General features: G+C 43.7%; 1 protein-coding gene across 2 annotated transcripts in view; it reads left to right on the top strand.

Moving 5' to 3' along the window:
* Window positions 1-15,561, top strand: part of LOC137353377 (ras-related C3 botulinum toxin substrate 1-like) — a 75,758-nt gene that overhangs the window by 44,030 nt on the left and 16,167 nt on the right. For both annotated transcript variants that reach the window (XM_068019583.1, XM_068019584.1), the window contains exons 2-5: window positions 6,133-6,204; window positions 8,127-8,244; window positions 11,179-11,241; window positions 12,781-12,940. In XM_068019583.1, coding sequence (XP_067875684.1) covers window positions 6,133-6,204; window positions 8,127-8,244; window positions 11,179-11,241; window positions 12,781-12,940 — 413 coding nt within the window. The remainder of the gene's footprint in view (window positions 1-6,132; window positions 6,205-8,126; window positions 8,245-11,178; window positions 11,242-12,780; window positions 12,941-15,561) is intronic.

Here is a 15,561-nt window from a genome sequence, read left to right as displayed (position 1 = left end):
TAATTGGCACCTTATTCACCACCTTAAATATTCACTCCCTCCACCACTGGCAAACAGTGGCAGTAGTGTGTACCATCTACAAGATGCATTGTGGCATTCACCACACATCCTTTTGACAGCATCTTCCAAACACATGACCTCTATCATTTAGAAGAACAAGGACAGCAGACATGTGAATGTGACCACCTGCAAGTTTCCCACCAAGCCACAGATCATCCTGACTTGGAACTATATTACTGTTCCTTCATTGGGTAAAAATCCTGGAACACCCTCCCTAACAACACTGTGGGTGTACCTACACCAGATGAACTGCAGTAGTTCAAGAAGGCGGCTCACCAGCACCTTCTCAAGGGCAGTAAATGCTGGCCTTGCCAGTGATGCTCTCATCCCAAGAATGGAAAAGTGTGATGTAGTGCCTTTGGAAGGGCAAACAAAGCAAGGAATACACAATAAATGGGAGGATATTGAAGGGTAGAGACACCTTGGAGGTGGTAGGACAGGTAGATAAAGTGGTGAAGAAGGCATATGGAATGCTTTCCTTTATTGACCGAGGTATAGAATACACAAGTAGGAATGTAATGCTGGAACTGTACGAAATGTTGGATAGGCCACAGCTGGGGTATTTCGTACAGTTCTGGTCACCATCTTCTAGAAAAGACTTAATTGCTCTGGAGAGACAGAGGAGATTTTAAAACAATGTTGCCAGGGCTGGGAAATTGCAGCTGAGGGGTCAGATTGGATAGGCTGAAATGAAAAGTAAAAACTTCAGCATAATTACAATTTCGACAGATTGCTAACATAGAATGTTGATAGTGTATGGAATGCAAAAATTAGAACTTTGGCTATCACCTCATGCTTTTGACTAGTTTGGGCCCAGATTCTCGTTCAGAATAGTTACCCTCCCATTGCTTTCCTTAGCGTAGAGGAGGCTGAGGGGTGGCTTAATTGAAGTGCCTAGATGGAATAGACAGGAAGGACCTGTTTTCCCCCAGCGGTGAGGTCAATTACTGGGGGCACTGATTTTAAGGTGATTGGTAGAAGGATTAAAGGACATGAAGAAAAATCTTTTTCGCCAGAAGGTGATGTGTGTCTGGAACTCTGATTGCTGGTGGAGGCAGAAACCCTCAACTGTTATCAAAGGTAACTGGACATGCACCTGAAGTGCTGTAACCTTCAAGGCTACACACCAGGTCCTGGAAGGTGGGATTCGATTTGGCAGCTAGTTTTTTTTTTATTTCAGCCGGCGCAGACACGATGGGCTGAATGGCCTCTTTCTGTGCTGTAACTTTTTTTTTTCTAATGAATTTTTTTAAAGCACACTGTTCCTATTGCTGCTTCAGACGTAATTACTGAAATAATTTCATTCCCATTTAAACTTGCTTCAAATACCCATTCTCTGAGGCCACAAGAATGAGAAAACTTCTTAAAAAAAAAACAGAACCCGGGTGCGTCATTTACTAAATCATATCTCAAGTCTTCCGGCATCTTGTATGTTGTAAATTTTTTTTTTAAACCACAGTTTTATCATCTGCTCCATGATGCAAGCAGCTAGTATGTGAGTAATTAATCCTGGATTTCAGTAGTTATCACTTGAGTAAACCATGGTTTCCCACTAGTTTCACACAACAGGCCTGCTAATACAGGCCAGCTCATTAGGCACAAAAACAAGAAATGCTGGATTCACTCAGCAGGTCTGGCAGCATCTGTGGAAAGAGAAGCAGAGTTAACGTTTCGGGTCAGTGACCTGTGTACAAAATCATGAGAGGTATAGACAGGGTGGATAGCAAGAGGCTTTTTCCCAGAGTGGGGGTTTCAATTACTAGGGGTCACGAGTTCAAAGTGAAAGGGGAAAAGTTTAGGGGGGATATGCGTGGAAAGTTCTTTACGCAGAGGGTGGTGGGCGCCTGGAACGCATTGCCAGCGGAGGTGGTAGATGCGGGCACGATGGAGTCTTTTAAGATGTATCTAGACAGATACATGAATGGGCAGGAAGAAAAGAGATACAGAACCTTAGAAAATAGGCGACATGTTTAGAGAGAGGATCTGGATCGGCGCAGGCTTGGAGGGCCGAAGGGCCTGTTCCTGTGCTGTAATTATCTTTGTTCTTTGTTCTTTGACTGCAGCGGTTCAAGAAAGCAGCTCAAGGGCAATTCGGGATGGGCAATGAATGTTGGCCTTACCAGCGACACCCACATCCCATGAATAATAAAAAAAAAAGTATATTTCCTTCTCTACCTCATTGAGAATGCTGCCTACCCCTCCAATACATCCCTTAAGTGGCCATTTTTCAGTCAAAGTTGGAGCCTGTTTGTCATAAGTGACTTGGAAGCTGAGCCTGAAGCTTGCTTAATATCTGTGTGTACCTTCCACAAGGGACTAAATCTTTGTTTTTTGTTTTTGCTCCTTGCTCACAGCGATACTGGTTAATCCTAGCACCCCAGTAACTTTCCCTAATTTAAAATCCGCTTTGGGGATCCAGATCTGTCTTTCTTGGCCTCTCTGGCCCGTTTACAGGCAGCCTTTGCCAAATCAGAGAAAGTTTACAGCACAGAAAGGGGCCACTTGGCCCATCATGAGATGTGCCAGCTGAAAAACGTTCCTCCCGTTCTAATCCCACCTTCCAGCATTTGGTCCATAGCCCTGCAGATTATGGCACTTGAGCTGCATATCCAGACTTCAGTGGGGGCTTCAACTCAGTTGAATTTTCATCTGTGAAAAATCAAGAACCTCGTTCACTGTGGAGGAGCAGGGAAAGAATGGAAAGTGAAGAATGTGGAACTGAAGCAAATTTTTCAAGGAATGTCCTTTCAAAGAAAAAATCCACTTTTCCCATTGAGTGTGCATAGTTTTTCTCTGCATGATCCATTTAGTCAACACCAACTCCTCTTCCTTTTTTCCATCTACTGTGAATGGAAGCTGTTTGCCGTGACTCAAATCTCAATGACTTGTCATGTTTCCTTTCTCCAAAGATCCCAAGGTAAACTTGAGGAAGGGAGCAGTTGACCTATCCAATCTTAATTGTTTGGAATGCCGACTCACTTGCCACTTCACACTGTTCCTAAAGATTTTCATTGCCACTGTTTTTTTTTCTAATTATCTAAAAAATCTGTCCTTCATTACCCTGAAGTGTGTAGTCTTGCCTTGACTTATCTGAAAGTACTGTAGTAGGGTCACTTTATTCTGTGAGGCATCTTTAGTCAGGTGATAGATGAAGGCTTTTAGACAGCAGGTATACGACTGGTGGACCAAAGGGAATGTTTTGGCCTAAATTTTAATGCAGCATCTCCTAGGTTTTATATATTCTGGCGAAACTGTTCATCAGTTCTGTGATGAATCATGTGGGTTGCTTGTACCTATTAAATTGACATGCTTGATATCTTCTCTAGTCCAGTTGACCCATTTACTTGTTATGTTGTGTCGTCTAAACATTTTGTCAAATGTCAAATTGTTAATTTCACATTATTTAAAGTTTGAGCAATGCATTTTGCATTTTTTTTTTTAGTGATCCGCCTTCCGAGGTCACAGGCAGATGTCAATCGATTGACTGACCTGATCTTGTCAATGTTTTTTAAACCCGTCTCTCATCAACCAAATTTGAAACTGTTTCAGTTAACTCCTTGTTGCCGTGAACTCCTGCAGTAATGGAGTTGGTGAAGTCAATGGGTAACATTCCTCTTCCCACAAACTGCTCAACAAGTGCCCAAAGTTAAATGCCTTTGAGGCTCTTTTTCAAGGAAGTCACAAAGGTCACCTCTTCTGAATCACTGCTCACAAAACTGTCCTTTAACCACCAGGTTGGGAGTTGGGCAAGTTCCTGCATTGTTGGAAATAGTCACTGTGGCATGACCTGTTGTGATGCAGTATTCGTGAATCTATTTTTGCTGCTTCTCCCTGACCTGAAGGCATTGGCACTTTACTAGGCACAGTTCAGAGGGCAGCTGGTGCCCTTCTAGTTCTTTGCCCATGACTGACCTGATTACACCTTGCTACCAAGACTGGTACCTGATTTGTGACTCAGACTATGGGCAGCATCATTGGTGACCTCGCTCCTGCACTCTGCTAATGTTTACCCTTTCAGCAAATTTTGTGCATAGTGATTGGGAGCAGAAGCCTAGCCAATTTTCTGCTCCTTCACTCGGGGTGGCGAGGACAATGTAGCACCACCGCCGCTGTCCCAGCTAATCAGAAACTCCCTAGGGATTGAAGCCTAACCCTGCCTTGGCTGTATAGCTGAGCTACTCTTCGGATAAACTTACTCAGTCCATACATTTGTATCTTTTGTAGAGAAAGGGTGGACACATTAGGTTGACGACAAAAGCAAAATACGGTGGATTCTGGAAATCTGAAATAAAAACAAATTGCTGGGAGTGCTCAGCGTGGCGGGCAGCATTTGCAGAGATGAACAAAAGTCACCGTTTCGAGTTGATGGCCTTTCATCAGAACTGGAAGATGCTAGAGATAAACCGCTTTTAACCAAGTACAAAGCTAGAAAAAGTTGAGTGGGGGTGGGGGGGGGGACAGAAAAGCACAAGTCTATGATAGGGTAGAGGGATGTCTTTTAATATCATTGTCTAGGTGTGAAAATTGCTACGAACCAACTCCGTGATATCTAACTTTCACCTCACGTGCTCAAGCACTTTTGGCAATCAATGTGACCAGCAATTTGTGAAAACCACCTCATCAGTTGCAAAGGCTTTGTGATGCCTATAATTTAACTCGTGTTCTAGCACAAAAACCCTTGGCAGCAAACTGGATCTCTACGTGTAATGGAAATATCTCCTCTAAAGAGAGTACTTTCTCTAGTTGACAAAGTGAAAGTAATTGCGATGCTGAATAGGCTGACTGTTTCACAGTGAGTTAGGTTTAAAAAGTCTTTATTATCCATAGCAGCTGTGACTTTTTACAGGATTGTAATTTGCTGTCTCCGAACAGCAAAAAAAAGTTGTGAATAAAGTGGCCAGGAAAGTCTTTTTTTTTAAGTTCCTTTTTAATCAGCTTTAATAGATTGATAGGGTAGATACTCTTCATCCTCTGGTGGGATGAGTCCAGAAAAAGGGGGCATCACCTTAAAATTTACAGCGCGACCTTTCAGGGGTGATGTCAGGAAGCACTACTTCACACACAAGGTGGTGAAAATCTGGAACACTTCCCTCCCTTCCCCCTAACCCTCCTTCCTTCCTCCCCCCCCCCCCCCCCCCCCCCCCCACCTCAAAGGCTGTTCAGGGGTAGGGGGGGCGGGTGGGGGTCCGGGTCCATTTGATAATTTGATTTGAGTTGTTGATCAGCTTGAGCTGGTTTTCTAGGGTGACGAGTATAATTTGGATAGGCCAAGGTTTACAGAATGTAATTTCTCCATGCCTGGGCCTGTTCATGTTTAAAGCCTTGGACTTGATTGGAATGTTCAAACTGGTGCAAGTTGGCAATAATCTGCTTTCTCTTTGGGGGATTTTGCTTCCAGTTGGCTTGTTTACCTGTTTCAATTCAAATGACAAAACTAATGGGAATGTGAATTAAAAGCAGAAGGTGCTGGAAAAAGCCCAGCAGAGTGGTCAAATTCTGCAGAGAAAAGGGATGTGTGTGTGTGTGCACTGAGTTTATCATTCCTCAGAGGGCAGTGAATGTCTGGAATTCTCTACCCCAGAGAGTCGTGGAGGCTAGATCTCACAGTATTTAGAGGAGGTATAGATTTTTGAAATATCGGAGTTGAGGGCTATGAGGAGGTGGCACAAAAGAAGAGTTGAGGTCTGGAGCAGATAAGCCATGATCTTACTGAATTGAGGGGGGGGGGGCAGGCTTGAGGGGCCGAATGGCCTACTCCCTGCTCCTATTTCTTATGTAAAATGCCATAATCTGTCTTAGTCCTGACTCTGTCTCCAGCATTTCCAACTCAGATTTCCAACTTCTACAGGTTTATTTAAAAGTTTAGAAGTTAAAAAATAACTTGCATTTATATAGCACCATTCACAATCCAGGCCATCCCAAAATGCTTTACAGCCAATGAAGCACTATTGAAGTGTAGTCGCGGTTGTGATGGAGGACACAGCAACCAGTTTTGTGCACAGCAAGATTAATGGGGATGGTTTGTCATTGCTCTTGTTGATGACCTGTGTCTGTTTTTTCTCTTTTTATCAGAGCTGTGGGTAAAACCTGTCTCTTGATCAGCTACACGACAAATGCTTTTCCTGGCGAGTACATCCCAACCGTGTAAGTACCTAGAAGCTGTATGCATTTTTAATTTTTATTTAAGCATTGTATCATTGGCTTAGAAAGGGCTCTCCTGAGTACTAAAGAACTCTGCTCAGTATATAGAAAACGTCCCTTTTAAATCAGACCTGTTTCACTTTTTTCTCCAACAAGGACCTTTTGATTGACACCATTTGTGGGGTTAAATGTCACTCTGGATGTGTAGCATTATATAGAAGTTACAGCATGTATGCAAATAGGCCATCCAGCCAAACCAGTCAATGCCAGTGTTTATACTCCTTGCAAGCCATTATTGGATTTATTAGTCACTATCTTCACATGTCTGCCCTCTAGTTTTTGGACTCTCCTCTTCCCCCATAGCTGTGCTGCAATTGCTGAATTTCTCTCTCTTAGGAAATCTCTCATGGCAATGCTCATAGAAAGTTGGGACAAAGCGAGTTTCCCTCTGCATTAGGTATAGATTTGATTTTCTGCCACTTCCTGGATCTATTAAATCTCCATGGCTTTGTTGCCTCAGACTTGACTATTCTAATGCACTCCTGACTGGCCTCCCGTCTTCCATCCTTCATAAACTTGAGGTTGTCCAAAGCTCTGCCCATTTCCTCACTCGCACCAAGTCCCATTCGTGCATCTCCCCTGTGCTCGCTGACTTACAATGTCTGCTGGGCAAGCAAAGAATTAATTTTGAAAATTCTCATCCTGGTTTTCAAATCCCCTCCAGCCGCACAACCCTCCGCGATCTCTGGCCTCCTGAGCATCCCCGATTTTAATCACTCCCCTATTGGTGTCTGTATCTTCAGTTGCCTAAGCCCTACGCTTTGGCATTCCCTCCCTACATGTCTCTTGCTCTTCCTTTCAGACGCTCCTTTAAAAGCTGCCTCTTTGTTCAAGCTTTTTGCCACCTGCCCTAAAATTGCCTTATGTTGCTCTGTCAAATTTTACTTTAACTCCCCTGGGATGTTTTATTGCATTAAAAGTGATGAATAAATACACGTTGTTAGTCAATAGAAGTGACAGATAGGAGCATCCTAACAAATGCCACCTGGACGCAGGACAGAATGGTGATGTCTAAACGAGGTCTGTACAACACATTAAAAATTACAATACATATGTATTTCTAGTTCCCACCAAGCCCGCAGTTGGCACATCTGCCATTGCCTGATTATAATTGTAGTACTGCTGCTCATTAATGTGACCCTTTTTTTGGCTAACTTGTAATGTTAAGAACTGCACTGTCTATACTGCAAGACCTTGAAGGACAATCTGAGTGATTTGATAGTTAATCACATGTCAGAGTATAACTGGAATCTCGAGGTTCCCAACCTTCACGTAGTCAGTAGTGGGGTCTTCAGTTATATGGACAGCAATTGGCTGCCTGGAATATTGCGACCGTACTGAAGAGCCGCATTCAGCAGAAATCAGAACGTAACTTTGTTTCTCTAGAAAAGAAAGGTACTGTTTGAGTACTGCTGCTGAGGAACTTCCCTTCGCAATTGTTCACTCAGCAACTCTCTCTCTTGTGCTGCAGTGGTTTTTAAAATGCTGATTGGTTCTCTTTTAGATTCCCCAGCAGATGTGGGGAAGGTTCTTGCCCCTTTTAGCTCCACCAGTTTTTATACGTTTCCAGCTGTGATGTAGCAACCACTGGTACAGGCGTGCTCAGGTGCTAGAGGGGCAATACTGGTAGTAGAGGGGCACCCATGCACCTGGAGTTGTATTACTGCATAATCAAATACAATGAAGATAAACACTTCAAGAAAACCTTTTTCTAAAAAGCCAGACATGCCGCTATTAATGGCACTGGGATCAGAACATGTTTTATTCCGCAACTGTGGCCGCAATTGGGCAAAAAATATATTCCCCTTTTTTTAGATTTCCAGTTGCGTTGCAGCAGCTTTTGACGGCTCTCATCCTTCTAACAGGTTCGATAACTACTCCGCCAATGTGATGGTCGATGGGAAACCAGTGAACCTGGGGCTATGGGATACGGCTGGACAAGAGGATTATGATCGGCTTCGACCGCTCTCCTACCCGCAGACTGTATGTCAATCTCATTTAACGTAATATTTAAAGCACAGAAAACAGGCCATTCAGCCGACACACAAGCCTCTTCCCAACCCTCCTCTTCTAACCCCATCAACATATATCTTCCTATTCCTTTTTCTCCATGTATTTATCTAACCTTGTGTTAAATGCATCTATGCTATTCCATGTGGTGCTAAGTTCCACATTCTCTCCACTCCGGGTAAAGATGTTTCTCCTGAATCCCCTGTTGGATTTCCATAGGAGCAGGAACAGGGCATTTGGGCTTTCAGTCCTGCTCCACCATTCAGTTGGATCATGGCTGATCATTAATGTCAACTCCCGCTTCACAGAATCACAGAATTGTTACAGTGCAGGAGGCGACCATTCAGCCCATCACTTCCGCACCTGTTGTCCAAAAGAGCAGTTTACTCTTCCATTTCCCCTGCGTTCTCCCCGTAACTCTGCACATTCTTCCTTTTTCATATAACAGTCTAACAACTTCTCGCACTATTCCCATCTCCCTTAATCTCCTTTTAGTACCCAAAACTCTATTGATCTCTGTCTTGAATATACTCAATGGCTGAGCATCCACAGCTCTCTGGGTTAGAGAATTCATAAGTTTCACAACCCTTGGAGTGAAGACATTTCTCTGCGGCTCCATCCTAAATGTCTGACCCCATGTTCTAGATTCCCCAACTGGAGGAAACATTTTCTCAACACCTACCCTGTCAAGTCTTTTAAGAATGCTTATATGTTTCAATTAATCACCACTCATTCTTCTAAACTGCAAGGAATATAGAGCTAGTCTAATCAACCTCTCAGGTCAATCCCCTTATCCCAGGAACCAGTCTAGTACACCTTTGTTGCACTCCCGCTAGGCTAAGCATGTCCTTCCTTGGGTAAGGAGACCAAAATTGCGCACACTGCTCTAGGTGTAGCCTCACTAATGCCCTATATAATTGTAGTAAGACTACTTTACTCTAATCCTTTTGTAACAAGCTAACATACCATCTGCCTTCCTTTATTGCTTCTTGTACCTTCATCTTAACTTTCTACAGAGGGTAGCAGTGGAAGGGTGCTTTTCTGAATGGAGGGTTGTGACTGGTGGTGTTCCGCAGGGATTAGTGCTGGGACCTTTACTCTTTGTATCATATGTAAATGATTTGGAGGAAAATGTAGCTGGTCTGATTAAGTTTGCGGCCGACACAAAGGTTGGTGGAGTTGCGGATAGTGATGAGAATTGTCAGAGGATACAGCAGGATATAGATCGGTTGGAGACTTGGGCGGAGAATGGCAGATGGAGTTTAATCTGGACAAATGTGAGGTAATGCATTTTGGAAGATCCAATACAAGTGGGGAGTATACAGTAAATGGCAGAACCCTTGGGAATATTGACAGGCAGAGAGATCTGGGCGTACAGGTCCACAGGTCACAAAGTGGCAACGCAGGTGGATAAGGTAGTCAAGAAGGCATACGGCATGCTTGCCTTCATCGGTCGGGGCACTGAGTATAAAAATTGGCAAGTCATGCTGCAGCTGTACAGAACCTTAGTTAGGCCACACTTAAAATATTGCATACAATACTGGTTGCCACACTACCAGAAGGACGTGGAGGCTTTGGAGAGGGTACAGAAAAGGTTAACCAGGATGTTGCCTGGTCTGGAGGGCATTAGCTATGAGGAGAGGTTGGATAAACTCGGATTGTTTTCACTGGAACAACGGAGGTGGAGAGGCGACATGATAGAGGTTTACAAAGTTATGAGCGGCATGGACAGTGTGGATAGTCAGAAGCTTTTTCCCAGGGTGGAAGAGTCAGTTACTAGGGGACATAGGTTTAAGGTGCAAGGGGCAAAGTTTAGAGGGGATGTGCGAGGCAAGTTCTTTACACAGAGGGTGGTGAGTGCCTGGAACTTGCTGCCAGGGGAGGTGGTGGAAGCTGGTATGATAGTGACGTTTAAGAGACATCTTGACAAATACATGAATAGGATGGGAATAGAGGGATACGGTCCCCGGAAGTGCAGAAGGTTTTAGTTTAGACAGGCATCAAGATCGGCGCTGACTTGGAGGGCAGAATGGCCTGTTCCTGTGCTGTACTGTTCTTTGGTGCACAAGGATAGCCAAGTCCCTCTGAATGCACACATTTCCCAGAGTCACTATTCAAAAAAAAAAAAAAAATGTTTTTGAATAACCAAAGTGGATAACTTCCCCCTTCACCACATCATATTCCATCTGCCTATCTTGTATTTATGACCCCTAGTTCTGGTCTCACCCACATGTGGCAACATCTGTACGTCTGCCCTATCAAGCCCTTTCATAATCTTAAATACCTATATCAGGCCACCCCTCAGTTTTTGTTTTTAAAGAGAACTTCATTACATTATTGGTTGAGCAATGAAAGATACTGAGGATTCCTTCAAAGGCTCAGTAGGTAACTGCTACTGCCCACTGTAATGCTGAACTGAACAGGCCAGATCCAAGGACTGTGGAAAGGGTTGTAAGGGGTGAAAATTAGCCCAGGTTCCTGTTGCCTATTGCTACACAATTGATTCCTGCTGGAAAATAAGTGTACATGGACATGAAGTGGGTTCTTGAGTCTGCTGGCTACTCCCCTAGTCAAATAACTCACCAAGGCTCACTGAGGCCTGTGTGAAGGATGGATTTGTGTTCGGGCACAAGAGGGCAGTAGGCAGGTGACATTATATCCCACCCTGACGTGACTTTGACTTTAGCAGGAGAAATGAGGATGGAGGGTAAAAAGGATGCGGGAAAGAAAAATATTGGGAGGGGAGGTGGAGAGAAGCAAAAGAAGCCTTTTTTTTCCATGTTTTGATAGTCAGGTGCTGGGAAATGCACAACTCCTTGGGCTGAGCTCTTTTTGTAGGCTGGTCTTGAATTCTGGGAGTATTAACCTGTGTTGCTGGGGTGACTGTTCATTATCCTTTCTTTCCAGGATGTGTTTTTGATCTGCTTTTCATTGGTTAGTCCTGCATCGTTTGAAAACGTTCGTGCCAAGGTAAGGGTCAAAGCACTTTTTTACTTTTAAACCAGTCGTGCTGTTATTGTCTGCCAGCCGTGTCCTTCATTTCATCCAAAAGCAGTTCAATGTCGCACATGTGATTGTAGCTTAAAAGGGGCTCCAAGACATCATTTCTTAATGCTGGGAACTTTGCCCTGAGCTTGTTGGAATTGTGTTTTAAAATGTCTGCTTGGGCTACTTTGTCAAAAGTGTTGGTGAGTTGCCATGCTTTTGGCAGCAAACAATTCCCTGGTGGCTTTTAGATCGGAGGTTATCACAAAACCTGGAGTGCGAGATTATAAAGATAGAAGCAATAGGAGCAGGAGTAGGCCACTCGGCCCCTCGAGCCTGCTCTGCCATTCAGTAAGAACATAGCTGAATTGTTTGTAACCTCAGCTCCATTTTCCTGCCAATCCCTGATAACCTTTCACCCCCTTGCCTATCAAGAATCTGTCTACCTCTAAATATTTTTTTTTTAAAAGACAAAGACTCTCTTTCTCAAAAGGCAGTGGAAGCAGAATTCCAAAGACTTGCAGCCCTCTGAGAAAAAGTTTCTGCTCATCTCTTTATCGACCCCTTTATCGATCCCTGGCTTGAATATATTCAATGACTGAGCCTCATAAGCTCTCTGGGATCGAGAATTCCAAAGATTCACAATCCTTTTTTGTGAAAAAAGTCTTCTCATCTCAGTGGCCGACCCCTTTGATACTGAGACTGTGACCCTGTGTTTTAGATTTCCCCAGCCAGGGAAAGGTTCCCCTCTTTATTTTTCCCACTTTATTCCCCCCCCCCCCCCCCCCCCCACCATTTTGACATCCAGGTGGAATATTTTATTTTACCGAATCCACCTCGTGAGATTGAATCTGCTACCTGCATTTTATATTCTGTTGAAGTCAGGATGCAATTATCCCATAATTTCAGGTTGGAATGCAAATATTAATAAAGGCATAAAAATTGAGGAAATCCCTGAAAAATATATATTTTTTTTAAAGTAAAAGAATAAATATCTAAACACTGTGGTTTAGAAAGAATGGATTATACAGAGAATTCACCCTACTCTGTAATATCACAAGTTCCTAGCACCTAGGTCCAAGTATTGATGGACATGTAACAATTGATAGTTTGCTCATTTCCTCCTTGAAATTATATGGATGACAAGGTAGCTGGTTTTATATGGACAACGTGGGCTTGTTCCAGGAATTTCAGCCCAGTTTCTAGTGACTAAATCCACAGCACAAAACTCCCTATATACTTCAGTAACAATGGTCTTGTTTAGAGATACTAAGGGTGACTGGAGTGAGCAAGTTAATTCTGATGTTTGTAGGGGTGCCTTTCTGCGCCCTGGGCTAAAATATTTTTGGGACCAAATAGAGAAAGTTTCACTTCGCACTTATTTCCCCCACGGGGGCATCTTCCAAAATGTAATGTTGATCTTATGCGCTTAAAAAAAAAAGTACAATAAGATCATCGAGTGCTGTGGCAAGTTCAGTTGAGGAGTTGTTAACCAGTTCTCTGGCTATTATGTTCTTCACTCAGTGGTATCCTGAGGTGCGGCATCACTGTCCTAGTACTCCGATAATCCTCGTAGGCACCAAATTGGATTTGAGGGACGACAAAGATACCATTGAGAAATTGAAGGAGAAGAAGCTGGCACCCATCACCTACCCACAAGGGCTCGCAATGACAAAGGAAATCGGTATGGTTTATCCTTCTCTGTGACAATCCCATATACCCCATACAATGGGTACAAAGCTGCTAGTGGTGACCGTTTAGGTTGTTCATAAATGGGAGTAATTCATGCAGTGCGACTTGGTTAGGCTTTGGTGACCATCCATATCACCGCCTGCAACAATTACTTGAATTTTTATAGCACCTTTTTAACATAGTAAAATGGCCCAAGGTATTTCGCAAGGGAGGGGAGTGAGAGGTAGGGAGGCATGTTATTCAGAACTCAGTTAGACTGCAACACCGTCTCTCAAACTGGAGTTCAGGATTCCTCTGTCATATTCATAACTGAGGAGTATCACTAACGACAACTTACATTTACATAGCGCCTTTTAACATTGTAAAACATCCCAAGGGACTTCACAGGAGTGTTGTGAAACAAAATGTGACACTGAGCGACCTATGAAGGTATTAGGACAGGTGATCAAATCTTGGTCATAGGTGTAGGTTTTAAGGAACATCTTGGAGAGAGAAGTGGAGAGGCACGGGAAGGGAATTCCAGAGCTTAGAACCTTGGTAACTGAAGGCACAGCCACTGAGAGCAATGAAAATCGGGGATGCTCAAGAGGCCAGAATTGGAGAAGTGCAGAGATATTGGAGGTTTGTAGGGCTGGAGGAGGTTACAGAAAGAGGCGAGAGGCTATGGAGGGATTTGAATACAAGAAACTACCCTCTTCACCAAATGCAGGTTGTGTCAGAAGGGTTTTTGGACACATTGCTTAACAGGAATGAATAGTTAAAAAGGACTTTGCAGTTCCTCATTCTCCATTGTATTCAGAATTTTACAAAACAATAACTTAAATTCTCATCCTTCTGGTTCATCTAAAAGTGGCAGGCTGGGAACCAATTTTTTTTTGTGTTCAATAATTCCTGTAATACTGTGAAGAATTGTAGTTCTGTCCTCAGATGGTTGAATATCTGGCTCCCTCTCTAGCCTTTTGTTGACCCCATGCACAAGGAGTGCAGATTCACTGCAAGCGTTTAACAGAGAACTGAACGAGTTCTTGCGAGTGGCAGCTGTCTCCACCAGGTCAGCTGTGGCTCAGTGGGTAAACCCTCTTACTTCTGGGTTAAAAGGTTGAGTTCATGTCCCATTCCAGCACAAAAATCCAGGATGATAGTCCAGTACAATACTGAAGGAGTGCTGCGCTGTCAGAGGTGCCATCTTTTGGATGAGACATTAAACTGAGGCCCGTCAGCCCTCTAAAGTAAATGTAAACTATGCCATGGCACTATTTCAAAGAGGAGCAGAGGTGGCCTGGCCAATATTTATTGCTCAACCATCATCACAAAAAAATAATGATTATCTGGTCATTATCACATTGCTGTTTGTGGGAGCTTGCTGTGTGCAAATTGGCTGCAGCATTCCCTGCATTATGATGGTGATTACAAAAGGAACTTCATTGGTTGTAAAGTGCTTTGAGATGTCCTGTGGTCGTGAAAGGCACTATATAAATGTGAGCCTTTCGTGTAGAAGGTAGTTACATCACTGGATGATCAGGAGATCACAGAGAATGGTGACACTGGAGTTTTTGTGATTTGTCTTTGGCCAGAAAAATGTCCTAGGTTTCTTTTCTCTCCAAATTAGCTAAAGTTTTTTTTCTGTTCCTTCTGGTCTTTTTGCTTCTACAGGAGATTATATAGGTTGGATCAGTAAGGAAGGATAAATGGGACAGATGTGTATAAGGTGAACCATTCCATGTTAGGAGGAGGCTTGACTGACCAGCTGGTTTTTTCATCTTCAGTATCTTGCATTGTTCAGTTTATTTCTTTCTCCCATTAGTGCACCTTCCCTTGGATGATCTGTGTAATGCCCAGAAGGATTTGGGACTCTTGGGTTCTAAAGCTACAGGTCTTCCAGTTGACCACTGGATTTTTTTTTTACTTCCAAAATATACTTTATTCATAAAAATCTGTAAAAATTACATTGCCAAACAGTTTCCAAACAGCACCAAAAAATACAAACTTTGCAAGGGAGATCAGTTTCCTTCAATACTGTCATGAGTTTCTTCACAACCCTTCCATTTCACAATTGTCATGTCAATTACAGTTTTACATTTACAGCAATTGAGAATATTAACGATACAGTTCGAGGGGTTTCCCATGGATCCAGCCCCTCAGTCCAGCTTGGTGGGGGAACCTTACACTGTGGTCTTTCCCCATTGAGCCTTTGCTGCGGCTGCCCCAAGCTTTAGTGCGTCCCTCAGCACGTAGTCCTGGACCTTGGAATGTGCCAGTCTGCAACATTCAGTGGTGGACAACTCTTTGCGCTGGAAGACCAGCAAGTTTCGGGCAGACCAAAGGGCGTCTTTCACCGAATTGATAGTCCTCCAGCAGCAGTTGATGTTTGTCTCGGTGTGCGTCCCTGGGAACAGCCCGTAGAGCACAGACTCCTGTGTGACAGAGCTGCTTGCGATGAACCTTGACAAAAACCACTGCATCTCTTTCCACACCTGCTTTGCAAAGGCACATTCCAGGAGGAGGTGGGCGACCGTCTCTTCCCCACCACAGCCAACGCAGGGGCATTGTGCAGAGGGGGCGAGACTTCGGGTGTGCATGAAGGATCTGACGGGGAGGGCCCTTCTCACCACC

Source organism: Heterodontus francisci, chromosome 41 (assembly GCF_036365525.1).
Source record: "Heterodontus francisci isolate sHetFra1 chromosome 41, sHetFra1.hap1, whole genome shotgun sequence".
In the NCBI taxonomy this organism is placed as follows: Eukaryota; Metazoa; Chordata; class Chondrichthyes; order Heterodontiformes; family Heterodontidae; genus Heterodontus; species Heterodontus francisci.
Note: the sequence above shows the minus strand (reverse complement) of the source record. Positions and strands in the feature narration are given on the sequence as shown.